The sequence below is a fragment of the Lepidochelys kempii genome, chromosome 13 (assembly GCF_965140265.1).
Source record: "Lepidochelys kempii isolate rLepKem1 chromosome 13, rLepKem1.hap2, whole genome shotgun sequence".
NCBI classification, from domain to species: Eukaryota; Metazoa; Chordata; order Testudines; family Cheloniidae; genus Lepidochelys; species Lepidochelys kempii.
In genome coordinates this window covers 37,922,641-37,949,219 of record NC_133268.1, presented here as the reverse complement: position 1 = coordinate 37,949,219, position 26,579 = coordinate 37,922,641, and the positions used below count along the sequence as shown (strand labels likewise).

Genomic DNA, 26,579 nt, shown 5'->3' with positions numbered 1-26,579 from the left:
AATATGAAACAATACCTCCTCCCACCCCACTGTCCTGCTGGTAATAGCTTATCTAAAGTGATCATCGAGTTGGGCCATTTCCAGCACAAATCCAGGCTTTGTCACACACACACCCCCGCCCCCCGGGATTTGTGCTGGACATGGCCCACCTTGATTACCATGCACATTGTAGGGATAGTGGTCACTTTGGATGAGCTATTACCAGCAGGAGAGTGCGTTTGTGTGTGTATGGGGGTGGGGGGGTGAGAAAACCTGGATTTGTGCTGGAAATGGCCCACCTTGATTATCATGCACATTGTAGGGAGAGTGGTCACTTTGGATGAGCTATTACCAGCAGGATAGTGAGTTTGTGTGTGTGGTTTTTGGAGAGGGGTGAGGGGGTGAGAGAACCTGGATTTGTGCAGGAAATGGCCCACCTTGATTATCATGCACATTGTGAAGGGAGTTGTCACTTTGGATGGGCTATCACCAGCAGGAGAGTGAGTTTGTGTGGGGGGGGTGGAGGGTGAGAAAACCTGGATTTGTGCTGGAAATGGCCCAACTTGATGATCACTTTAGATAAGCTATTACCAGCAGGACAGTGGGGTGGGAGGAGGTATTGTTTCATGGTCTCTGTGTATTTAATGTCTGCTGCAGTTTCCACGGTATGCATCCAATGAAGTGAGCTGTAGCTCACGAAAGCTCATGCTCAAATAAATTGGTTAGTCTCTAAGGTGCCACAAGTACTCCTTTTCTTTTTACACAACACAGAGAGAGACAAACATGCACCCACACAGATCCATGCACCTGTTCTCCAGACATCTCTAGGGCAGGGGGCTCAGTAGGGGGCACCGTGCTTCAGAGAGCACTATCTATTATGTATCAGAGAGAAACATTAGATCCCATCCTTAAAATTCTTGTGGCTCTGTTCTTAAAAACAACAGTGTTCAAAATCCCCACAGCCGAGGCAACTCCAGGTTGGCAAGAGAGTCCTGTATAAACAGGCCCAGAGGTGGCTGTGTTCCATCTGATGTGGCTTCTGGGTGTATAGTTACATTGGGATCAGGGTCATAGAGGCACACGTGTGAAATCCATCCATCCTGGTCTTTCGGAAGCTCCTGCACCATGGCAGCATCCCGGCACCTCGCCCACCTCAGAGGGATCCTGAGCCTCCTTTCACAGGCAGAGAAACTGAGGCCCAGAGAAATTCAACAAGCTTCAGTGCCAGGCTGTAGGGCCACGGCCACATGGGACAAGTGAGATGAGACCTGGGAGGCTCTGCATCCTTCATTTCATCACAGCGGGCAGGGGTGGGTGAACGGATGGAGGGGTTCCTCTTAGGGGTGGACTGCTGGGTGGATGTGGGAGTTGCTATCATGCATGGATGGATGGATAGAGGGGTGTGTCTAGGGATGATGAGTTTTGGTCATGGATGGATGGATGTACCTAAAGGTGGATGGCTGGAGGGGTGTATCTAGGAATGGTTGGATGGATGGAGGTATTTAAGGATGGACTGATGGATCGATGGGTGGTTTGTGGTCATGGATGGATGGAGGAGTGAATGGGGATGGGCAGATGGATGGATACATCTAGAGATGGATGAATGGAAGGGATGAAATGTCTAGGGATGTCTAGGGATGAAATGATGGATGCTTTGTGGTCAGGGATGGGTGGATGTATCCAGAGATAGATGAGTGGAGGGATGGAAGGATGGAGAGAGAAGGGGATAGGCGGGTTGGTGCTGGACTCACAGTCCGAGCTCTCTCTGTCACAGTGGCTGAGTTGGAGTTGATGTCTCTTTCTCTCCCCCCAGCAGAGGTGATCGTGTCAGGTGAGTTTTGCAGTGAGGATGGAGACAAGGAGATAGACGGCCTCTGGTCCACCATCTCGGTCTTCATCACCCTCTTCCTCTTGAGCGTGTGCTACAGTGCCACCATGACCCTGTTAAAGGTGAGAGAGAGAGAGAGAGAGAACGAATATAGGAACGAAAGAATGAATGAGTTTAGCACAGTAGAGAGTGTAAGTATGTTGCCGTTGTTTACATGTTAGTTTGAACAATCCCAGGAAAGCTCAGACGTGGATTGGCACCTCCCAAATTCATTGTCAGTTAAGTGTTTCTTGATTGGCCACTTACTGAGAATAGTCCTTTCCCAAGAACCTGAGCAAATGCTTGACTGAGGCTACTTAGAATCAAAACACATTGAGATACAAGTCCATAGCCAAAATCCATAACTTCAACTACAAAAATAATACACACACACACACAGGATCATCACAACCAGCAAATCATAACCTTGTCATAGACACCTCACTCCACAACCTTTGTACAATATTTGCTGCAAATATATAACAGTGGTTGCAACAATGATCCATGCGGTCACAGTTCATGTCAATAACATCACAGAGGGCAGCATGGAAGGGAAAGAAAGAACAGAAGAAGGAAAGAGAAAGAAGAATAGGTGAATAAGACAGAGACTGAGTGAATGAAACACAGACATAAAAGCAGGAAGGGATGACACAGACAGACAGACCGAGCCGCTCCCCCAGCCCTGACCCCTCTCACCCCTGCTCTCTCTGCCCCCCTGCAGGTGAAGTGGCTGTTCTCCGCCATGGTGCAGCTGAGGCAGGCGAGTGGCCCCGAGTACAAGAACGTTGTCCAGCGCGTGGTGTAGGGGCCGCTGCCCCCGTCCGCCCGGAGACAAGGGGCCGGGACTCCCGGCTCTATTGGTGACACCACCCTGAGTCCCACAGCTGCCCCCCGCTAGCGCTGTGCCCCTGGGAGACCCCCCTGGGGGGAGCGAGGAGCTCACCCCACATGGCCTAATCTGCCCTCAGCCACTGGGGACGTTGCCCCGCTGGGAACTGGGCTGAGACCAGACAACTTGCTTCATGCAGGAAACCAGCGCCCCTAGCGAGGAAACAACCCGAGTCCCACTTCCCACCCTCTCGAGCCCAACAGCCCCCTGCTCTCGGACTGGATCAGAGCCAGCGCCCCTAGAGCAGAAAGGCCCCCATATCCCCTTCCCCACCCCCTGCGCCAGCCAGCCCCCCGCCCTGGGGCAGGACCATAGCCAGAGTTGTGTCTGTCGTGCTGTATGTTGCATATTTAGCTCTTCATTGGGATTTTTATGGGTGGTGTGTGGGTGTGACTTGTGTTATGTGCACTGAGTGACAATAAATAAATAAATAAATAGATATACAAATCAGGCTCCATCTCATTCATAACCTCCATCCCCGACTTTCAGGGACCCCTGACACCCTCTAGAGGGTCATGTCGTGTCTGTAGGGGGCACCTCCCAGCATGGAGAATAAAATGAAGGATGCCCGCTGCACTGGCCCCAATGGCAGATGGGGGCCTAGCTACGAACCCAGAGAGCTGGGACTGATGGGCACTAAGGGGAGATCTCTGGGGCAGGGAATACCACTGATCAGCCAAGAAAGAAAGAAAGAAAGAAAGAAAGAGAGTTATGTGCATGTCTGAGAATGGACAGATGCGTAGATAGAGCTGGGATAGATAGATAGATGCGTAGACGGGGCTGGGACATACAGTGGGTACCGTTCTCCTTGGTTAAATCCCCCCAAACCACCCTGAAATGCAGCCACCAATTCTTAACTTCTTCTATTTTCGATCAAACACACAATTCCCGTGTAAGTTGCAAGTTAAACGGTGGATCAAATGAGACTCTTCTCCCTCGCCAGAGTCCACGTTGACCAGACCTCAGGATACTACAGCCCTGCACACACACACACACAAGGAAATCCAGTCCCTGCCGTGGGATGGGGGTGGAGGATTGAGGGGCACGGGGCTGAGCTCAAGCTCTAGCATGGGCTGCCCCACGGGGACGTCGGGGAAGGACTCTGCCCTCGCTGCTCTGGGTTCTGCGGAGCTCAGACCCTTCAGCGGCCGTTGTCGCGCCCTCCGCGCTGCTGTGGAACATGGTCTTTCCCGGTGTCCGGAGAGGGGGCCGGAGCCCGGGAGGGCTGAAGATGGAGGGAGGGAATGAAGAGGACGAAGCAGTGCTGTCCCCTCCTAGGAGCCCGGAGCCGGGCACTCACCGCACCTGTGGGACACAGAGAGCAGAGGGGTTCAGCCGGTGCCGCTCACGGGCAGCATCCTCGGCTGGGAGAGCAAGGCCAGAAGGGACCCTTGGGACCATCTAGCCTCGCCCAGCCACGCCTGCATCCTGCCAGGATGTCTGGGTTGAGCTGGAGCTCATCTTCCAGACAGAGACACCAGCCTTGCCAAACCGCCTCAGGGAACGGCCACTGCCCACCGGGTGCCGCACACCAAGTCCCTGGGGAGCCGCAGCTGCCTCCGCCGATTCTCCCTGCTTCTGGTACCAGCCCCATTGCAACGCGGCCCGGCACAGAACCGGCTTCACGGGCACCTCTGGCCCTTTGTGCTTCTGGGCCCGACCACTGATCCTTGGAGGTCACAGCTGAGTGCTTATTGATTGACGCTCATTGAGCCTTGCTCTTGGAACATTTCCTCTTGCTTCTTAATTAGGGATCATTCATTTTTGGTCATTGATCATTAATTCCTCATTATTGACAAGTGATTCTTATCAATTGATAATTATTAGCAGCGTATTGATGCTTGATCCTCGATTCTTTAACATTAATTACTGATCTGTGAGTGTTGATTATTGATAATTAATTGCAGATTAATGGCTATTCAGCATTAAGTACAGATCACTAGGTACTGACCAGGGATAGCCAATCCATGATTATTGATTTCTCAGTGATAAACAATTGGAATTGATAATAGACTGTTGATTCTCATTTATTGATCACTGCCGCATTAACCTTGATGGGAGCTCATTAATTAGTGATGACGGGTGGTGGATTATTAATAAGTAATCATTCCTGATTCTCTCTCATTGATCGTTGGTCACTGTCAGGAATCAGGGCTGGCAGCAGAGCGAGTCCCAGGCAACCTGACGTGCGCACCTGGCCTGGAGCCGGCTGCCTGATTGGCTCCCCCCTGATTGCTTGGCAGACTCAGCAGCCCGGTTCATGAGCCCAGCAGAAGTTAAGCAGCTGCCCAAAGAATTTCCCCAGGGCTGCGATAGCAGCTGTGACTGCTTGTTCCAGCCCTGCGCCTGCCTTCTTCCCTTCTGGGTCCAGCCCAGCTCCTGCCTTCTTCCCGTCTGGGTCCAGCCCAGCTGCTGTCCTGCACCCAGGCTTTCTTCTCTCCAGGTAACCTGTTCCTAAAGCTGGGCTCTAACTCCTGACTTTGGTGTTAGCCTCTGACAACCGTAACATCATAGAGCTGTGGGACAGGGAGAGACCTCGACAGCTCACCTAGTCCCCTCTCCTGCCCTGAGGCAGGACTAAGTCATACTTATTCCATCCCTGACAGGTATTTCTCTAACCTGCTCCTAAAAACCTCCAACAATGGAGGATCCACAACCTCCCTGGCAATTTGTTCCAGTATTTACCCAGCCTGACAGTAAGGAAGGTTTTTCCAATGTCCAACCTAAACCGCCCTGTCTGCAATTATCGCCCATCGCTTCTTGTCCTAGCCTCCGAGGTTAACGAGTACAATTTTTCACCCTCCTTTTTAGAACAACCTTTTGTAGATTTGAAAAATGTTATAATCTCATTCCCCCGCCCAGGCCACCCCAGTTTTCTCTTCTGCAGTTCTTTCAATCTTCCCTCACAGCTCATGTTTTCTAGCCCTTGAATGATTTTTGTTGCTCTCCTATGGCCTTTCTCCAAATTTTCCACATCTTTCCTGAAATATGGTCCCCAGAACTGGACACAAGACTCCAGATGAGGCCGTATCAGTACGGAGTAGAGCAGACGAATTACTTCTCATATCTTCCTTACAATATTCCTGCTAATACATCCCAGAATTCATTTTTTTCCCCGATAGTATTACATCGTTGACTCATATTTAGCTTGTGATCCCCTACTACCCCCAGATCCCTTTCGGCAGTACTCCTCCCTAGGCCGTCATTTCCCATTTGTGTGTGTGCAACTGATTGTTCCTTCCTAAGTGGAGTACCTGGCATTGTCCTTATTGAATTTCATCACTGAATGTGGGTGACTAAGTAGTTCCCGCGGCTGGCGGCTGGCTGCATGCTGATGGCGTGGGATCGATTCTTCAGCACTGGTTGTTGCTCTAAGCAGTGACAGGACCATGCTGTTGCTGTTTCCTTAAGCAGCGTGATGCCGGCGCTGTACAACAGGCTGAGCAGGAAGAGAGCTGTCAAGGTTCCTTCCCCACTCTGAACTCTAGGGTACAGATGTGGGGACCTGCATGAAAACCTCCTAAACTTACTTTTACCAGCTTAGGTTAAAACTTCCCCAAGGGACAAACTATTTTACCCTTAGCCCTTGGACTTCCACTGACACCACCAAACTTTATCTGGGTTCCTGAAAAAATGTAGTGTGGAAACGTCTTTCCCCCCAAAATCCTCGCAATCCTTGCACCCCACTTCCTGGGGAAGTTTGGTAAAAATCCTCACCAATTTGCATAGGTGACCACAGACCCAAACCCTTGGATCTTAGAACAATGAAAAAGCAATCAGTTTGCTTACAAGAAGGCTTTTAATAGAAGGGAAAAAAAGAATCACCTCTGTAAAATCAGGATGGTAAATACCTTACAGGGTAATCAGATTCAAAACACAGAGAATCCCTCGAGGCAAAACCTTAAGTTACAGAAAGACACACAGACAAGAATATTCATTCTATTCAGCACAGCTATTTTCTCAGCCATTTCAAGAAATCAGAATCCAACGCATCTCTACCTAGATTACTTACTAAGTTCTAAGCCTCCATTCCTGTTCTGTCCCCGGCAAAAGCATCACACAGACAGACACAGACCCTTTGTTTTTCTCCCTCCTCCCAGCTTTTGAAAGTATCTGGTCTCCTCATTGGTCATTTTGGTCAGGTGCCAGCAAGGTTACCTTTAGCTTCTTAACCCTTTACAGGTGAGAGGATTTTTCCTCTGGCCAGGACGGATTTTATATTTATCTCTTCCCTTTATATTTATGACAAGCCCCCCAAATCTCAGCTAGGGTGAAACGCTGGCTGTGATTTCTTCCTGGAGCTCTAGGAAAAAACAGAGTTAATAAGACACATGCACCTCTAAATATACTACCAAGTACATAAAGACTAACAATATTTTCCACATCTCAAGGACGATTTTAACCAGTTGATTCTGGGAAACTTTCACGGGAGAGTGCATCAGCCACTTTGTTAGAAGCTCCTGAGATGTGTTGGATGTCGAAATCAAAATCTTGGAGCGCGAAACTCCACCGAATAAGTTTTTTGTTATTTCCCGTGGCGGTATGAAGCCACTGTAGTGCAGCATGGTCAGTTTGCAGGTGGAAACGCCATCCCCAGACGTATGGGCGTAGCTTTTCCAGAGCGTAGACAATGGCGTAACATTCTTTTTCACTGACTGACCAGTTGCTTTCCCTCTCAGACAGCTTCTTGCTGAGAAACATTACAGGGTGGAATTCTTGATCCAGTCCTTCCTGCATTAAAACTGCTCCCACACCACGGTCCGACGCATCTGTGGTTACTAGGAACGGTTTGTCAAAGTCTGGGGCCCTTAGCACAGGGTCAGATACGAGTGTCGCTTTAAGCTGGTTAAAGACCTTCTGACACTCTTCGGTCCACTGAACGGCATTTGGCTGTTTCTTTTTGGTTAGGTCTGTCAGTGGGACGGCGATTTGGCTGTATTGCAGTACAATCACCTGTAATATCCGGCCAAGCCTAAGAAGGATTGAACCTGTTTTTTTGACTTTGGGACAGGCCACTTTTGGATAGCATCCACTTTGGCCTGTAGGGGGCTGATAGTTCCTTGACCCACCTGGTGTCCAAGGTAAGTCACTCTGTTTAGACCTATTTGACACTTCTTAGCCTTAACAGTTAGTCCTGCCTCCCTTATGCGCTCAAGGACTTTTTGTAGATGTTCCAGGTGTTCTGCCCAGGAATCCGAAAATATGGCCACATCCTCAAGGTAGGAGACTGCATATTCTCCTAATCCCGCTAGGAGACCATCTACAAGTCTTTGGAAGGTGGCGGGTGCATTTTGCAGCCCGAAAGGGAGGACATTAAATTCATACAGCCCGAGATGTATGGTGAAGGCTGACCTTTCCTTGGTGGATTCATCTAGCGGTACCTGCCAGTACCCCTTGGTTAAGTCCAAGGTAGAGATGAACTGGGCCCGTCCCAGTTTCTCTAATAGTTCATCTGTGCGTGGCATTGGATAGTTGTCTGGGCGAGTTACAGCATTTAGCTTACGGTAGTCCACGCAAAAACATATCTCCCCATCTGGTTTGGGAACTAGAACCACTGGAGATGCCCGTGCACTGCCAGAGGGGCGGATTACACACATCTGTAACATATCCTGGATCTCCCGGTCTATAGCAGTTTTAGCTTGAGGAGACACCCGGTAAGGTTGGACTTTAATTGGGTGAGCATTACCTGTGTCAGTGGAGTGGTATGCCCATTCAGTCAGTCCTGGGGTGGCTGAGAACGTCGGCTCGTAGCTAGTGCACAGCTCCTCGATCTGCTGTCGCTGCATACGCCCAAGGGTCAGGGAGAGGTTCACCTCTTCCACATCACCAGCACTTTTCCCTTCGTAGTAGACACCTTCAGGCCACTCAGCGTCCTCTCCGCCCTGGGCTGTAAACTGACAAACCTTTAATTCTCTGGAATAAAAGGCCTCCAGACAATTAATATGGTACACTTTAGGCTTTCGGTTGGAGGTGGGAGGTTGGAGGTGTTAATTATGAGATAATTAACAGCTCCCAGGCGCTCCTGGACTGTGAATGGCCCTTCCCACGATGCTTCCATTTTATGGGCCTGGAGCACCTTTAAGACCATGACCTGGTCCCTACTTTGAAGGAACGCTCTCTGGCATGTTTATCATACCAGGCTTTTTGCTCTTTTTGAGCATCCTGTAAGTTTTCTTTAGCAAGGGCTAAAGAGGTTCAGAGGGTGTTTTGTAGGTTGGTTACAAAGTCCAGAATGTTAGTTCCTGGAGAAGGTGTAAATCCCTCCTATTGCTGCTTCACCAACTGTAATGGCCCCTTAACCTCACAGCCATATACAAGTTCAAATGGGGAGAACCCTAAACTGGGATGTGGTACAGCTCTGTAGGCAAAGAGCAACTGCTGCAACACTAGGTCCCAATCATTGGAGTGCTCATTTACAAATTTACGTATCATGGCCCCCAAAGTTCCATTAAACTTCTCCACCATGCCATTTGTTTGATGGTGGTAAGGAGTGGCTACCAAGTGATTTACCCCATGAGCTTCCCAGAGGTTTTCCATAGTTCCTGCCAGGAAATTAGTCCCTGCATCTGTGAGGATGTCGGAGGGACAACCTACCCTGGCAAAAATGTCTGCAAGTCCTGGCACACACTTTTAGCCCCGGTGTTGCTTAGAGCTACTGCTTCCGGCCATCGGGTGGCAAAATCCGTGAAAGTCAGTATGTACTGCTTTCCTCTGGGTGTCTTTTTCAGAAAAGGACCCAGAATATCCACAGCTACTCGCTGAAATGGAACTTCACTGATGCGGAGTGGCTGGAGAGGGACTTTGACCTGGTTTTGGGGTTTTCCCACTCTTTGGCATACTTCACAAGACCGGACATAGGTAGAAACATCCTTGCCCATTCCCTCCCAGTGGAATGACCCCCCCAAACGGTCTTTGGTCCTGTTCACCCCAGCATGGCCACTAGGATGATCGTGGGCTAAGCTCAAGAGCTTGGCCTGGTATTTAGTTGGAACTACCAACTGTCTCTGAGGATGCCAGTCTTCCTGGTGTCCACCAGAAAGAGTTTCCTTCTATAAAAGTCCTCTTTCTACAACAAACCTGGATCGATTAGAAGAGCTGAGAGGTGGAGCGTTGCTCCGTGCTGCCGTCCAAGCTCTCTGGAGGCTTTCATCTGCTTCCTGTTAGGTCTGGAACTGTTCCCTTGATGCTGGAGACATCAGTTCCTCATTGGATTGTGGACCTAGGCTTGGTCCCTCTGGAAGCGATGTAGGGGATGGGGCTGTTTCCATTGACTGTGAACCGCTCTCCACTGGGACACTATGTTGGGGTTAAGGCTCCGGCTGAGCCTCTTGTGTAGGGTTATCGGCTACTGCCAGTTCAGGTTCAGTGGGGCTCTCTGGTGTTGAGGTTGCAAGTACTGGATTCAGTGCTAGCAATGGGTCCGGTGCTGGTTGTTCCGCTGGTTCCAGTTCTGGGACTGGTTCCGTCTGGGTCTCTGGGACTGGATCCACTACTGCTGTTGCAGACATTGGCCTGGGGTCCGGGTCCATCACCTCTGACCGGGTCCTGATAGAAGTTTCTGGAACAGAGCTAGGCCTCACGGCTTGTTTAGCCTGGCTGTGGGTGACCATTCCCACCCTCTTGGCCCGCTTCACATGATTGGCCAAGTCTTCCCCCAACAGCATGGGGATGGGATAATCATCATAGACTGCAAAAGTCCACGTTCCTGACCAACCCTTGTACTGGACAGGCAACTTGGCTGTAGGTAAATTGAAAGAGTTGGATTTGAAGGGTTGAATTGTCACTTGAATCTCTGGGTTGATTAAATTGGGGTCCACTAAGGAAGCATGGATAGCTGACACTTGTGCTCCGGTGTCCCTCCACGCGGTGACCTTCTTCCCGCCCACACTCACAGTTTCCCTCCGCTCCAAGGGTATCTGGGAGGTATCTGGGCCTGCAGATCTCTGGTGTGATTCCGGTGCAATGAACTCTAATCTGTTGGGGTTCTTGGGGCAGTTGGCCTTTACATGCCCCAGCTCGTTACATTTAAAACATCGTCCAGCTGACGGGTCACCGGGGCGAGGTGGGTTGCTGGAGAACGGGGTGGTGGGATGATAAGGGGTCTGGAGGGTTCTTTGGGAGGTAGGTGGGGCTTTGGGCGGCCCCCGGTAATAGGGTGTGGTCTGGGGTGGTCCCTTCTGGTCTCCGCTCCAACTGCGACCAGTTTTCTTCTTCTCTGCCACCTCCACCCATCTGGCTCCAATCTCTCCTGCCTCGATTACAGTTTTGGGCTGCCCATCTAGGATGTATCTTTCTATTTCCTCAGGAACACCCTCTAAGAATTGTTCCATTTGCATTAGGAAGGGCAAATTTACTGGAGATTCAACACTTGCTCCTGATATCCAGGCATCCCAGTGTTTCACAATGTGGTAGGCATGTCGGGTAAATGACACATCTGGTTTCCACCTTAGGGCTCTGAACCTCCGACGAGAATGCTCGGGTGTTATCCCCATTCTGACTCTCGCCTTGGATTTAAACAGTTCATACTTGTTCATGTGTTCTTTAGGCATTTCAGCCGCCACCTCAGCTAAGGGTCCACTGAGCTGCGGCCTCAGCTCCACCATGTATTGGTCGGTAGAGATGCTGTACCCAAGGCAGGCCCTTTCGAAGTTTTCTAAGAAGGCCTCAGTATCATCACCTGCCTTGTAGGTGGGGAACTTTCTGGGATGGGAAGTGGTACCTGGAGAAGGATTGCTAGGGTTTGTTGGTATATTCTGCTGAGCCTTTACCTTCTCCATCTCCTCCACATGCTTCCTCTCTTTTTCCTTCTCCTCCAGTTCTTTGGCCCTTGCCTCCATTTCTTTATCCCTTGCTTCCATAGCTCTCCTGTGAGCAGCCGCTTGGTGGTGTTCTGCCTCTTTCGCTGCCTCCATCTCTTTGTCCCTTGCCTCCATCTCCCTCCTGTGGGCAGCCTCCTGTACATCCTTCTCCATCCGCATGAGTTCTATCTGTCTTTCATGTTCCTTTTGTTTTTCAGCAGCCTCAAATCTGGCTAATTCCAGCTTTTGTTGAGCCATGGAGTCTGTCATCCTAACCTCTCTGTTTTTAACTAACTTTACACCCGAGGTTTAGAAATAAAAGGAACAAAACTTAGCTTGTAAAATTGTGTTGTGCTGGAATAGGATACCTATTCTCTGATAGTGATTGTCAGCCTACAGAAAAAAACAATTCCTTTTGTCTCTGCTCTGGCCCCAAATCAAAGCAAAAAAGCTTCCAACGATTTCCAGTTGGATACCTGCTTTCTAGCAGCCCAAAGGAAAAAATTTCCTTTTCAAATCTGTGCTCCTTGTCCAAAAAAAAAATTAAAATCCTAAAAAACCCAAAAACTAACACTTTTGTATTCAGACAAATAGGTGGAAATCCCCTCTAGTTGCTCTTAGGTCTGTGAAAACTTGAGAATTTCCCTGCAGGAGGTTAACTACTCTGCCTTAATCCCACCGCTCTGCCACCATGTCAAGGTTCCTTCCCCACTCTGAACTCTAGGGTACAGATGTGGGGACCTCCATGAAAACCTCCTAAACTTACTTTTACCAGCTTAGGTTAAAACTTCCCCAAGGTACAAACTATTTTACCCTTTGCCCTTGGACTTCCACTGACACCACCAAACTTTATCTGGGTTCCTGAAAAAACATAGTTTGGAAACGTCTTTCCCCCCAAAATCCTCCCAACCCTTGCACCCCACTTCCTGGGGAAGGTTTGGTAAAAATCCTCACCAATTTGCATAGGTGACAACAGACCCAAACCCTTGGATCTTAGAACAATGAAAAAGTGACCAGTTTTCTTACAAGAAGAACTTTAATACAAGAAAAAGTAAAAAGAATCACCTCTGTCAAATCAGGATGGTAAATACCTTACAGGGTAATTAGATTCAAAACACAGAGAATCCCTGGCCAAACCTTAAGTTACAGAAAGACACACAGACAAGAATATTCATTCTATTCAGCACAGCTATTTTCTCAGCCATTTCAAGAAATCAGAATCTAACATATACCTAGCTAGATTACTTACTAAGTTCTAAGCCTCCATTCCTGTTCTGTCCCCGGCAAAAGCATCACACAGACAGACACAGACCCTTTGTTTTTCTCCCTCCTCCCAGCTTTTGAAAGTATCTGGTCTCCTCATTGGTCATTTTGGTCAGGTGCCAGCAAGGTTACCTTTAGCTTCTTAACCCTTTACAGGTGAGAGGATTTTTCCCCTGGCCAGGAGGGATTTTATACTTCCCTTTATATTTATGACAAGAGCAATGAAGGCAACAGGTGTCCAGAGACCGTCAGATTCCTCCTCTCCTCCTTCAACAGAGACGCCTTGGTCCTCCACTAGGCAGTGAGGAGCTGGGGATGAGACAAATGTGCCGGTTAGAGAGGCCTCTTCATTAACCCAGGGAGCTGAGTGGGCACAGCAGGGAGCTCCGATCTGTGCTCTGGCAGGAGATCCCTGTCCAGGGCCAGAGACAGAGGGTTCCCTGCCAGGGGAGACAGGCAGGCTGCAGATGGAGACCCCCCGTCACAGGCTGCAATTCTCACAGCAGCCTCAGGGATTTCAGCCCCAATTTCCATTAAATTTCACGCCCTTTGGCTCCTATACAAACCCCAGCCAGCGGCACGACATGCCTGTCCCCGAGCATGCGATTCCCCTCCCCAGGCCAGCAACAGAGCTGGGCTGAGACCTGCCAATGCATAGCTCAATGGGGCCATGCACCCCCCATCCAACAGCGGCGTCTTCCCAGCCAATGCCAGTTCATTCCAATGCTTCCCTTCCAGATCTTGTGCCTGTGGCAGGGTGTGCATACCCGCACTAGCCAGGAAAGGGTTAATCACACCCTAGGGGTGGAGGAAGTCCTTCACCTCACACCATGCTAAGCAAGCTCCAAATGCTGTGCTGGTAGGAAGAAGAGCAGGCCAGCTCACTCTGCACTGACCGCCAAGGAGGAAGGACACTTGGTCGAGGCTCCAACCCAGGAGCCATTACAGCCCTTGCCTGTGGAAGGTGGACATCTCGAGACACAGACCTGGGACCTCTTGCCTTCAGCTGACCAGCTGGAGTCGGAGTCACAGGGAAATACCTGCTCCGAGGAGCTCGCAGACCCCAAAGTGATATGGACTGCAGCTTCAGGAAGCCCGGTAGCAAGTGACCCAGGGAGGTGGAGGGAGTGGTATCTCCCACCCGTCTAAGGTCAGCATGTTGCAATCAGGGGAGGAAAACGATAACAGACAATGCGGAAATGGCAGAGGTGCTTAATGACCTCTGTGTTTCCGTTTTCACCAACAAGGTTGGTGGCAATTGGACGTCTAATGTAGTGAATGCCGGTGAAAATGAGGTAGGATCAGAGGCTAAAATAGGGAAAGAACAAGTTAAAAATTACTTAGCCATGTTAGATGTCTTCAAGTCACCAGGGCCGGATGAAACACATCCTAGAATACTCGAGGAACTGACTGAGGGGATATCTGAGCCATTAGCGATTATCTTTCAAAAGTCATGGAAGTTGGAGGAGATTGCAGAAGACTGGAAAAGGGCAAATCTAGTGCCCATCTATAAAAATGGAAATAAGGACAACCTGGGGAATTACAGACCAATCAGCTTAACTTCTGTACCCGGAAAGATAATGGAGCAAATAATGAAGCAATCAATTTGCAAACATGTAGAAGAAAACAAGGTGATAAGTAACAGCGTGGATTTGTCAAGAACAAATCGTGTCAAACCAACCTGATAGCTTTTTTTGACAGGGGAACAAGCCTTGTGGATAGGGCGGAAGCGATAGACATGGTATATCTTGACTTTAGTAGGGCTTTTGATACAGTCTCATGGGACCTTCTCATAAACAAACTAGGTAAATGCAGACTAGATGGAACTACTATGAGGTGGGTGTATAACTGGTTGGAAAACCATTCCCAGAGAGTAGTTATCAGTGGTTCACAGTCATGATGGAAGGGAATAGTGAGTGGGGTCCCGCAGGGATCAGTTCTGGGACCAGTTCTCTTCAATATCTTCATCAATGATTTAGATAATGGCATAGAGAACACACGTATAAAGTTTGTGGATGATACCAAGTGGGAGGGGTTGCAAGTGCTTTGGAGGTTAGGATTAAAATTCAAAATGATCTGGACAAAGTGGAGAAATGGTCTGAAGTAAAAAGGATGAAATTCAATAAGTACAAATGCAAAGTACTCCACTTGGGAAGGAACAATCTTCCACTCTACTCCGTGCTGATTAGGCCTCAACTGGAGTATTGTGTCCGGTTCTGGGTGCCACATTTCAGGAAAGATGTGGACAAATTGGAGACAGTCACAGAAGAGCAACACAAATGATTAGAAGTCTAGAAAACATGAGCTTTCAGGGAGGATTAAAAATTGGGATTGTTGAGGCTGGAAAAGAGAAGGTTGAGAGGGGACATGATAACAGCTTTCAAGAACATAAAAGGTTCTTACAAGGAGGAGGGAGAAAAATTGTTCTCCTTAACCTCATAGGGTAGGACAATTAGCAATGGGCTTAAATTGCAGCAAGAGAGGGGTCGGTTGGACACTAGAAAAAACTTCCTGTCAGGGTGGTGAAGCACTGGCATAAATTGCCTAGCGCGGTTGTGGAATCTCCATCACTGGAGATGTTTAAGAGCAGGTTAGACAAACACCTGTCATGGGCGGTCTAGATAATACTTAGTCCTGCCGTGAGTGCAGGGGCCGGGACTAGATGAGCGCTCAGGTGAGCCCGTGTCCCACTGCCCTTGCCTCATCCCCTCCGGTGACAGCCCCTGGGTTTGGCCATTACCACACTGCCCTGCATTTGAGGTCCTCTCTATTCACTCTGGCCGCTAGGCCACACTCCCCTACACTCAAGGGCTGCTATATTGACTCTAGCCCCAAGAAAACAAAGTCCTGCACTTCAGGGCTGATATATTCACCATGGGCACTAGGCCACACCACTCTGTGCTCATGGGTTCCCTTTAACAGACTTATCCTCCAGGAACTTATCTAATTTCCTTTTTGAACCCACTTATACTTTGGGCCATCACAACATCCCCTGACAACTACTTCCACACGTTGACTCTGTTGTGTGAAGAAGTTCTTTCTTGTGTTTGTTTGAAACCAGCTGCCATTTAATTTCATTGGGTGAACCCAGGTTCTTGTATTATGTGAAGGGGAAAATAACACTTCCTGATTTACTTTCTCCACACCCGCCATGATTTTATAGACCTCTGTCATATCCCCCTTAGTCATTTCTTTTCTAAGATGAAAAGTCCCAGCCTGTCTAATCTCTCCTCAGTCGGAAGCTGTTCCATCCCCATGATCAATGTTGTCCCTTTTCTCTGTACCTTTTCCATTTCTAATACATCTTTCTTGAGATGAGGTGACCAGAATTTCACGCAGTATTCAAGCTGTGGGCATACCATGGATTTATACAGTGGCATTATGAGATTTACCGTCTTAATATCTGTCCCTTTCCTAATGGTTCCTACCATTGTTACCTTTTCTGACTGTCACCCTGTGTTGACTCCAGAACTGAATGCCGTATTCCAGTATCGGTCTCCCTAACCCCGTACACAGAGGTGAAATCACTTCCCCTGCACACCACCCCCATGTTTATACATCCAGGGACAGAGCTGGGAGGAATGAAGGCTCCTAACTCAGTCTCACCCTCCCACCTCACTCCCTAAACACATAAAACCAGATTCCTGGGCGCTCTGCCTCTAACCTTATGTGGTCAAGTGAGGATGCATCTCCTAAGGCTTCTCACGCCAGAGTGGCTAGGGCTACATTGTGAGACAGGTGCAATAGTTACGAAACAAGTCTTGGAGATGGGGGATCAGGGCTCTATTCCCACCTCTCCCACTGACCTACAGTGTGACCTGAGACAAGCCACCTGGGCTGGGGACTTTAAAGGACTCTTAGGAAATTAGGTGCCAGTGAAATAAACTCACAATTGAATGGGAGTTGGGTGTCTCGTTCCATTTTAGCTTAACAATTTTAATCCTTTTGTGCCAAAATATCAGCTCCTTGCTTCCAGGACGTTTGCTGTGTGTGTGTTCATACAGGACCCATCCAATGGGGCCCTGACATCAGTCAGGAGATCTAGGAGCTGTAATATCATGAATAATAATGGATGGATAGCAACTCCCTGCAGAGGGATGAACAGGTGGAAACATGACACTGCATGAGGATGGACGGATGCAGAGAGGAGATTGCATAATTTTGCATGCATGGATGGACAGATATTGTGCAATCAACGAGACAGGTACTGCAGAGGGTAGGATGGATGGATAGATCCTGTGGAAGGATGAACTGACGTAGACAATCCATAAGGAAAAGAGGATGGCTAAAGAGAAAGAAAGAAAGAAAGAAAGAAAGAAAGAAAGAAAGAAAGAAAGAAAGAAAGAAAGAAAGAAAGAAAGAAAGAAAGAAAGAAAGAAAGAAAGAAAGAAAGAAAGGTGGGGGGATACATCTAGATATTGTGGGAAGAAGTGTGGATGAGACACAGAGACAGTCTCCGCCAGAAGACACACCCTTCATCACAAACTCTGGCATGCTGCATTTTTATTTGGGCATATTCCACACACAGCCACGCTCTGTACACCAGAGCTCCCACAGCTTTACACACAGGCTAAGAGGAATCCCAGAGCCCACGAGGTTCCCTGGCCATCTCAGATACGCCGTGAGGAGCCCACGCGGCTCTGCTCCTCAGTAGCAGGTGACGTCGGTATCGGACAAGATCACAGAGACATTGACGGCGGTGGGTTTACCGGAGGCTTTGTCCACGCTCCGGTGGACGAAGGTCATGGGCAGACCCTCGTGCCCCACCACGCAGGCGTACGTGTCCCCCCGCTCCCATTCAGATGCCAAGACATTGAACTTGCTGTAGATGAAGTAGCGCTCCTCCTTCCCGGCCTCCCGGACGGGGCCGATGTTGGTGTAGGCTTCCTGGGGCACGGGCCGGTCCTGCTGGGTCCATGTCACCAAGATGGCTCTGGGCCGGAAGCCGGAGGCCAGGCAGGTGATGGTGGCCGATTCCCGGAGAGCCAGCTCCTCAGCGTGAGGAGGGGAGATGTAGACAGAAGGGGCCCGGAGGGAAACCACTGCCATGAGAAACAGCAAAGGGTTGATGCGAAGGATTGGGACCCAGGAGTCCTGGCTACCACCCCCCACCCTCATCACCCTGCTATATCCCACTAGACCCCCCACTCCCGACCCAGACCCATGGATACAATCCAGGAGTTCGGCCCACACTAACCCACCAGATCCAAATACCTTCCCTGAAAAGGGGCTAGAACTCAGGACTCATGGCTTCCAGTCTCCCTATTCTAACCCACGACATCCCACTCCCCTCCCAGAGACAGAAAAAGAACCCAGGAGTCCTGACTCTGTCCCCTTCTGTCTCATAAATTTGTCTGTTTCATCCCAACCACAAATCTGTGACTCCCAGTCCCAAAGACCTCAAGCCGGATCACAGCTAGAGACAGAAGGTCCCGTGTCCCATTCCCCACATCCTGAGCCAGCCACTCTCCCAAGCCTGCAGCCGGATGGCAGCTGGCGCCCCCTACAGGGGAAAGGCTGAGCTCTTACTGTGACTCTTGCGGATGCTCTTGACAATGGCCGACGGGATGTCTTGGTGCTTCACGGTGCAGGTGAACTCCTCCCCCGCCTGCCACTCCTCCACGCACACCCGCAGGATGCTGGTTGCACTGTAGGTGCCATCTTCCTGCAGCACTGGCTCCCTGGAGACCACGGCCAACGGGCCCCCACTACCCCGGTTCCAGGAGACCTCCAGGCTGCCAGGGGTTTCCATGCCACTCACCAAACAACTAATGGTGGCGTTCTGCCCTATGTAGAGGTCCTCCAGGGAAGGGGGAAGGAGAGAGACCTCCAGAGGGTGTCGATTACAGTTGCTGACACCTGGTGGGGGGCAGGAGGCAGCGTTGAGGGCTGGGGTGAGCAAATATTTCAACAGGCATGAGGTGGTAACTGAGTGCCTCTCTCTCAGGGGCGCAAAGCCCAGGGGCTGTTTGGGAAAGGGGCTGAGGGTCACTGGAGGTGGAAATAGGGCACTGGGGTCCCTGGTAGAAGGGGCAGGACCCTCATCTTATGGAGCAGCAGGGAAAATGGCTGAGATTTTCCAACCAACAGAGAGATTGGGATTCCTGGGTCCAATTATGCTTATTTGGGTCTCTCGGTGCCAGGAGCAAATCTGAAGGTCTCCAGCTTTGTTGGGAGAAAGCCCCATTGCGGAAAACATGGCCAGGGACAGACCTGCCATGGTTGCTCAACTCTGGGTCCTTCCAGCCAGAAATTCATGAGCTTGATGACCCACCTGAGCTCAATGCATTTATTCCCCTTTCCCAGAGATGGCAGCTGGTACACAGGACAAATGACCTGCCCATGGTCATGACTGGCACCCAGATCCTCCTGCTCTAACCACTAGACCCCACACTGCACCCACAGCTCAGGACAGAACTTGTGTTCCCTAAACCCTACCCTCTGCACAGGGAGAAGGGCCATTTATATTTCACACCTGTGCTCTGCTGAGGTCCCTCAAGACATGAGTCCCGCAACTCCCACTGCAAGCCGATGGAGGAGGGGAGACCTCGAATCACTTTAGAAATCTCAGCAGGGAAACCCAGACTGATGGGAGCCCTGGCACCCAGGGACAATGTCCTCTCTTGAATGTTGTGTGAAGAATATGCATGGTGTCGCTCATGAGATTAGTTTCTAAAGTGAACGTCCAAGCCCCACTGTGGGGCAATGGAGCTGAGAGGTTTCTCTCCTTTGTTTGAATGAATTCATGGGCTTCTGAATCCGATATGGAATCTGCCCCACCCCAACACATCTTTTCCTTCAGAACAGATTTTAATTGGGTGCCTGTCATGGCTGCAGATCCATGAAGACTTTCCTAATGTGCCAGCAACAAATTTGAGGAATAAAAAGGGACAATAAGGACAAAATTGTGAATCAGCTGTTAGGATATAGATATTCAGGCCTGTCTGCAAAGGCCTGTACTCTAAGAATTTAGGTGTATTCTTATCACTTGGCTAGTTCTAGAGGTATAAAAGAAAGAATCAAAACCACTGTCTGCTGGTGTAAGGGCCTTCTCTTACTGTGACAGTCTGAGGCCCTGTGCTTAGGCTCAGGCCTTTGGCTAAGCAGCAGAGGCAGCCATAAGCTGGGAAGCGAACGGTCACCTCCTCACATCCCAAACTAGTCACACTGAAATAAGGTGCTATTGGGCTGTTAGGCACTATCAGGACAGGATTGTATTCCTATCACCTCCAGAGAAAGGGAAGTGCCTAGAAAATGTAAAAGGAAACTTAGTTTGATAGCATCCTGTCTGGCAAGAACTCACTTATCAATAGCTGGGATGTGAAATCCTCACTTCTGTATTGTTTTGTCATTATAGTTCCCACTTTGCTGTTGTTTGTCTGTATAATCTCTGTCTGGTTCTGTGATTGTTCCTGTCTGCTGTATAATTAATTTTGCTGGGTGTAAACTAATTGAGGTGGTGGGATATAATTGGTTACATAATCATGTTACAATATGTTAGGATTGGTTAGTTAAATTTCAGGAAAATGATTGGTTAAGGTATAGCTAAGCAGAACTCAAGTTTTACTATATAATTTGTAGTCAATGAGGAAGTGACGGGGTGTGGGTGGGGGTGGGCATGTGGGTGTGTGAGATGGGAACAGGGAATGGGGGTAAGAAAATTGGAATCATGTTTTGCTAAAGGGGGAGATGGGAACAGGGAATGGGAGTAAGGAAGTTGGAATCATGTTTGGCTAAGGGTAGGAATGGGAACAGGGACACAGGTGTAAGGCTCTGTGGTGTCAGAGCTGGGAAGGAGGATACTAAGGAAGGAAACTGGAATCATGCTTGCTGGAAGTTCACCCCAATAAACATCGAATTGTTTGCACCTTTGGACTTCGGGTATTGTTGCTCTCTGTTCATGTGAGAAGGACCAGGGAAGTAAGTGGGTGAAGGAATAAGCCCCCTAACATCAGCCACCTTGGGAATCCATGTCCAAGTGTGGAGCAAACAACTCCCAGGGGGATCCCATGGTTAAGAAGGAAAGAAATTTTTCAGTGAACCACCTCCCTGCCATGAAAGTCTTCCGTGAACTTTCCCCAAGAGCAAGAGTATCCATCCCAATGTCTTGGCCAAATCACAGCCCAATGAGATTACATTCTGCACCCTCCTTTAAATTCCCTCTTGCAGTTAGGACAGTTTTCCTGCAATTCTGTTAGTGGTGATGGGGTCTATGAAGCTGCAGAATCATCTCCTCCAGGGGTGGGGTGGGATCCCCATTACTTGGGGCATTTCAGACTGGATAATGCCTTGGGAATACAGGGCACTCTCCTGCACTGGAGTGGAGCGGAGGTTCCCACCCAGCTCAGGTTGCAATAAATCTTGGTTTCACCAAAGACGGATCTCTTTCTCCATTATGATGCCTTCATTGCCACCCCGCCTCCCCCCACCAGGGCTCACATGGAGTCATTCAGTTGTTTATGCCATTGGCTGGACGGGATAAATACATGTGTGGACATCCCCAAATTAATACCTGCCTCTGAGAATCCACTTACCGAGGGACACCTTTTCCACAACCCTCTTGGGCGCTTCCATGGCTGGGTGATGCACCATGCAGGTGTAATTTCCTTCTCCTTGACTTTGCTCAACCTTCAGGATGCTGTAGGCAGAGAAAGTGCCATTTCCTGACACAGGGCCACTGTAACTGGACTTGAGTTCTGGGGAGTTATTCTTCAACCATGACATGCTGATCTCTTCAGGGTAAAAGCGACTAGCTTCGCAGAAGAGAGTCAAGGACACTCTGTTCCTGGAGATGTCTTTGTGGTCGGCTTGGGAGACAGTGACTGAGGGCTCCTTCTCACGGATGCCTAAATGAAAAGGAAGAGGGGCAAGAAAAGAATAAGACTTGGTTTGTCTGTCTAAGTTAAGGACTTAGATCCACCAGCTATCTCTGTGTGAAGGGGCCAGGGAGGGCAGTTGTTCAGGGTACGTGTGAAGCTAGACCAGGCAAAATAAAAACCCAACCCTTGAGCATCATCTCCCTTGAAACTCAAAAAGCTTGGATCTTCACCCAAAGACTCAACTGAACTCCAAAGCTTTCCCCGCAGAATGCACAGTGAACTTCCAGATCCTCAACCTTCAACGGCAACAACTTAATATCATCATCTTCATCTCCATCACCATATTCATCTTCTTCACCTCCCTTCCTTCCTCCTTATCTTCATCTTCTCCAGCATTCTAACGTTCTTTTTTTTTTTTCTCCTTCAGCATCTTCATTGTCATCGACATCTTCAGCCCCTTCGAGATAATCATCATCCTAATCGTTATCCTCAACTTGGTTTTACAGTAACACAGATGGGCAGGGGTCTTTGAGCTAGTCCTGTGTCCCAAACCTGAACCCTCACCCCAAACCTTGAACCACACGATCTCCTCTTCACCCCAAGTCTCCGCCATGCATCATCATGACATTGGGTCACCAACCCATTTGCTCACTCAGATGGAGCCTCTTCCCTCCTTCAAATGCTCACAGCAAAATTCAACACAACTGAGATTTTTCAAAGGCTGGCTAAGGGACTTGGACACCTTGGGTATTTCAATGGGATTTCGGCACCTAACTCCACTGGAGACTTAGAGATTCTCATCAGAAATATCCCTGAAAGACCAGATGCCTGCAACAAGCACCAGCCTGATTTCCAGAGGTAAGAAGTACATATGCACATCAGACCAGAGTCACAAATAGGACACTAAGTCCCTAACAGGCCACGTCGCTGGATCCCAGGGAGCAGAGAGAGTGAAATTCTTGGAGAATCTGGAAATTAACGTTAAAGCAGGGAATACTGGGGAAACTGTGCAAGTGGAAATTAATGAGAGATAGAGAATGAAAGATTCATAGGAGAAATAATAATTATACCTGCAATACATCCCTGTCCTAAGGACTTGGGCTCCGCTAAAGTCCTAGGACTTAGAGGCTGCCTAGGACTTGTTCGGGGTGAGTTTCACCCTCTAATCCCAATTAACAATGACTGGAGTTTGCCTTTTCCTTTGAGATGCCAAGGCTACTCACCTGTATTGCTCATGGTTATGTCCTGGGTTAGTTCTCCAGAACAGAGTGTGGTCACTTTGCAGGTAAATATGGTGCCTTGTCCCCACTGGGCCAGTGACACAGGGTGAGAACTGACCAGGTTGGTGGTCCCGTTGCTGTTCTTCTTGAGAGTTTCTGTCTTTGCCACAGAGCTGACTTGCCCATCCACTTTCCATGCGATTCTGCTGGCTGCTAAGTCATAACCCAAAACTAGACAGGTAACATGACCAGAATTTTGATGACATCTTCATAGGAGGGTTTGGTTAAGTAGATGGTTGGGTCATGTGAACTTCTGAGGCAGGCTGAGAAATGCAAAGAGATGTCATTGACCAGCATAAATAATGTGGAAAGGTAGAAAAAGACTATCGAAATCTAATCTAATCTATCCATCCACCTCCATCAGAACACTGGTAGTATCCATCTCATCCGTCCATCCCCCCATTATATCTCTTTCTCTTCCCATCCACCTACAGTATCAATTTCTCTATGGTACTCCTGTCTCCCACCACACTAGTGTCTAGGTGCAGTCCCACCTACCCTTAGGCAAGGCTGATTTCTGAGTAACTCTCCACCCCACCATGCACAGGCATAGCCCCTCACCCAAGCACTTGCTGGCGTTGTGCATGGAGAGCTCTGTTTCCACTGCTGGGTGGGTCACTTGACAGGTGTAGACGTCCCCCACCTCTGCCTGGTGACAGTCATGCGGCTCTGTCCCATGTAGGAGCCATCTGTGCCCATTGCAGAGGAAAAGGCCGGGGTAGGGGGGGCTCCTCTCCTTTCCATTCACCAGCCATTTCATGACAGTTTTCCCGGGTCTGAAGCTCAGGAGGAGGCAAACCAGCTCCAGCTGGCTCTCTATGGCACTCTCCTCGCAGGTGGGGACTAGGAGGTAAACCTGGGGTGGCACTGTCAAACCACACACTGAGAGCAGAGACAGGAGATGTCAAGGTTCCTCCCCCACTCTGAACTCTAGGGTACAGATGTGGGGACCTGCATGAAAACCTCCTAAGCTTAGTTTCACCAGCTTAGGTTAAAACTTCCCCAAGGTACAAATTAATTTTATCCTTTGCCCCTGGATCCACTGCCACCACCAAACTTTAACTGGGTTTGCTGGGAAAAGTAGTTTGGACACGTCTTTCCCCCCAAAATCCTCCCAACCCTTGCACCCCACTTCCTGGGGAAGGTTTAGTAAAAATCCTCACCAATTTGCATAGGTGACCACAGACCCAAACCCTTCGATCTTAGGGCAATGAAAAAACATTCAGTTTTCTTACAAGGAGACGTTTAATAGAAGTAAAGGAATCACCTCTGTAAAATCAGGATGGTAGATACCTTACAGGGTAATTAGATTCAAAACATAGAGAATCCCTCTAGGCAAAACCTTAAGTTACAAAAAGGACACACAGACAGGAATAGTCCTTCTATTCAGCACAGTTCTTTTCTCAGCCATTTAAAGAAATCATAATCTAACACATACCTAACTAGATTACTTACTAAAAGTTCTAAGACTCCATTCCTGTTTTATCCCCAGCAAAAGCAGCATACAGACAGACACAGACCCTTTGTTTCTCTCCCTCCTCCCAGCTTTTGAAAGTATCTTGTCTCCTCATTAGTCATTTTGGTCAGGTGCCAGTGAGGTTACCTTTAGCTTCTTAATGCTTTACAGGTGAGAGGATTTTTCCTCTGGCCAGGAGGGATTTTAAAGGGGTTTACCCTTCCCTTTATATTTATGACAAAGGAAAACACAGTCCAGTGTGACTCTCTGTAGATCCCCACTCCCCTTCCCAAGAGAGTGCTAATTCTACAGTCCTCCCAGCACTGGCAAAAACCCACCTTCTTGTGCTGTGTTTACACTGCATACTTTATTCAGCCTCTAGGGATTAACTTCACAGCCATGTAAGGGATTAAAACAAATGGGAACAGGGCCCTTAAATCATTTAGGCAAATACTGAATGCCTCCGTGCATTCTTTCTGCACATGCTGCTGGAGTGTGTTCTCCCTAGTAAACAGCAGGGACAAAGCTGGAACTTGAGCTGTGTTTGTTTGAACTTCTTTTCCTCAATTAATGTCCTGTTTAAGGGGGACTGTGGCGCTGTAGAGCATGACATGGCATCAGAAGAAAACCTGGGAGAGGACTGACTGTGTCTGACTACAGAAAAAGGGTCAAATGCTCAGGTGATGTAAGTCGACACAGGGCCACTGACTTCCATGGAGATCAGTCAATTTACACCCGTTCAAGTTCTGACCCCAGAATGCCTAGGTTTGCTGCTCTGGGGTTGTATCCATTTCAAAAGATGCCCGAGAACAGCCGGAGTGCAAGAAACACACACAGCTCCATGACAAAGAGGTGTAAGCGAGTGCTAGCTTGTAAGGGGGTGTAGCCCCGTTAGGGCCAGTGGTTGCTGGGAATTGGAGTTTCATGGGGCTGCTTGCTGCAGTCTATATAAGGGAAAGCTTCTGGCTCAGTGCTGAGGAAAGCACCTGAGGGGGAAATCTCTAGATGCGGACCAGGCAGGAGGGCTAGGAACCATGCGGGAAAGGGGACCTAGTGGGAAAGGGGGCGTGTGCTCCCCATCCAGCCGGCTGAACGCTGGGGGGGCCCTGGGTGGCTGCGAGCCTGTGGTCTGAGTTCCACTGGTTTTGCTTTGAGTCCTTGTGTGTGAACAAACCTGGCCTTTGGACTGAAGCAGCGAATGAGCTTTGTTCTACCCCCCCGGTGGGAGGAGTCTGGGTCTGGGTTTGGGTTTGGGTGAGGGTGAGGGAGTAAGGCAGTGAGCCGAAGATTTCCCCTGTACAGAAGGGCAGCATGAGGCTTCGGTGCCATTTCAGACCAGCTGCGTGTCTAAGATTTCCCAAGGTGCCTGAGGGATTTACGTGCCACGTTCCCATGGGAAATGGGTACCTAAATATTTTAGGCAGGGCTGAAAAATCTCCCCCTTCGTGGAACATAGGTCTCTGCCCAGGGGTGCATTTCACCCTGAGGTTTGCCTCATTCAGGGGCCCACGGAGAGGGGCACTGGGGGCGGGAGTTCTGCAATGACAAAGCACCAGGGCTCAGTGTGTTTCAACATGGGGCCAAACTTTCCCCACTCTTGCACGGCGAGATTTTTCCAAAGGCACTTACGGGATGTGGATTAAGATTAACTGGCTCCCAGACCCTCTAGGCGCTTTGAAAATCTCAGCCTGGCTGCCCCCTCCTCCCCCCGCCGCATGTCTTACATTCCTGAGGGAACTTCCCGGACACTGTCTTCCCTGTGCCTTGATGCGTCACGTCGCACTGGTAGGGGTCGCCCTGCCGGGAACTGTCGGAGGGGATCAGCAGGCTGCTCTGGGTGTGGAGCCCATTGCTCATCGTCACCTCTGGGAAAGTTTTGACCCCCTTGGTCACTTGGCCAGAATTCCACTTGATGTCCACTGGCGATGGCAAATAGCCAGTTACGAGGCAGGCCAAGCTGGTGTCCGGGGGCACATTGCCGGTCTTGCTGCAGCAGGGAACCAGGGGGAAGACGGAGGGGGCTGTGCGGGTCGCTGGAAAAAGAAAGAGAATATGAGAGAAACCATCAAAAGGGGAAACTCTGAAAACCGGCCACTGATCTACCTACATCCGTCCATCCACCTCCCTCTGTGGCCTGATGGCTGCCTGGCCCAGTGGCCAATTCACTGGGAAAGGAGTCAGGACTCTGAGGTTCTATTCCCAGCTGCTGTGGGACCGTGGGCCTGTCG

At 49.4% G+C, this 26,579-nt stretch overlaps 1 gene segment (V, D, J or C); it reads right to left on the bottom strand.

Annotated features, from left to right (window-relative positions):
- Positions 1–3,876: 3,876 nt before the first annotated feature.
- On the bottom strand, positions 3,877–26,468 carry LOC140896783 (Ig heavy chain C region, secreted form-like). The segment is given in 9 exon segments: positions 3,877–4,040; positions 12,992–13,105; positions 17,506–17,838; positions 18,326–18,655; positions 21,331–21,642; positions 22,839–23,158; positions 23,457–23,777; positions 26,076–26,384; positions 26,459–26,468. Coding segments are annotated over 9 exon segments (2,213 nt in total).
- Between the last annotated feature and the right edge of the window lie 111 nt (positions 26,469–26,579).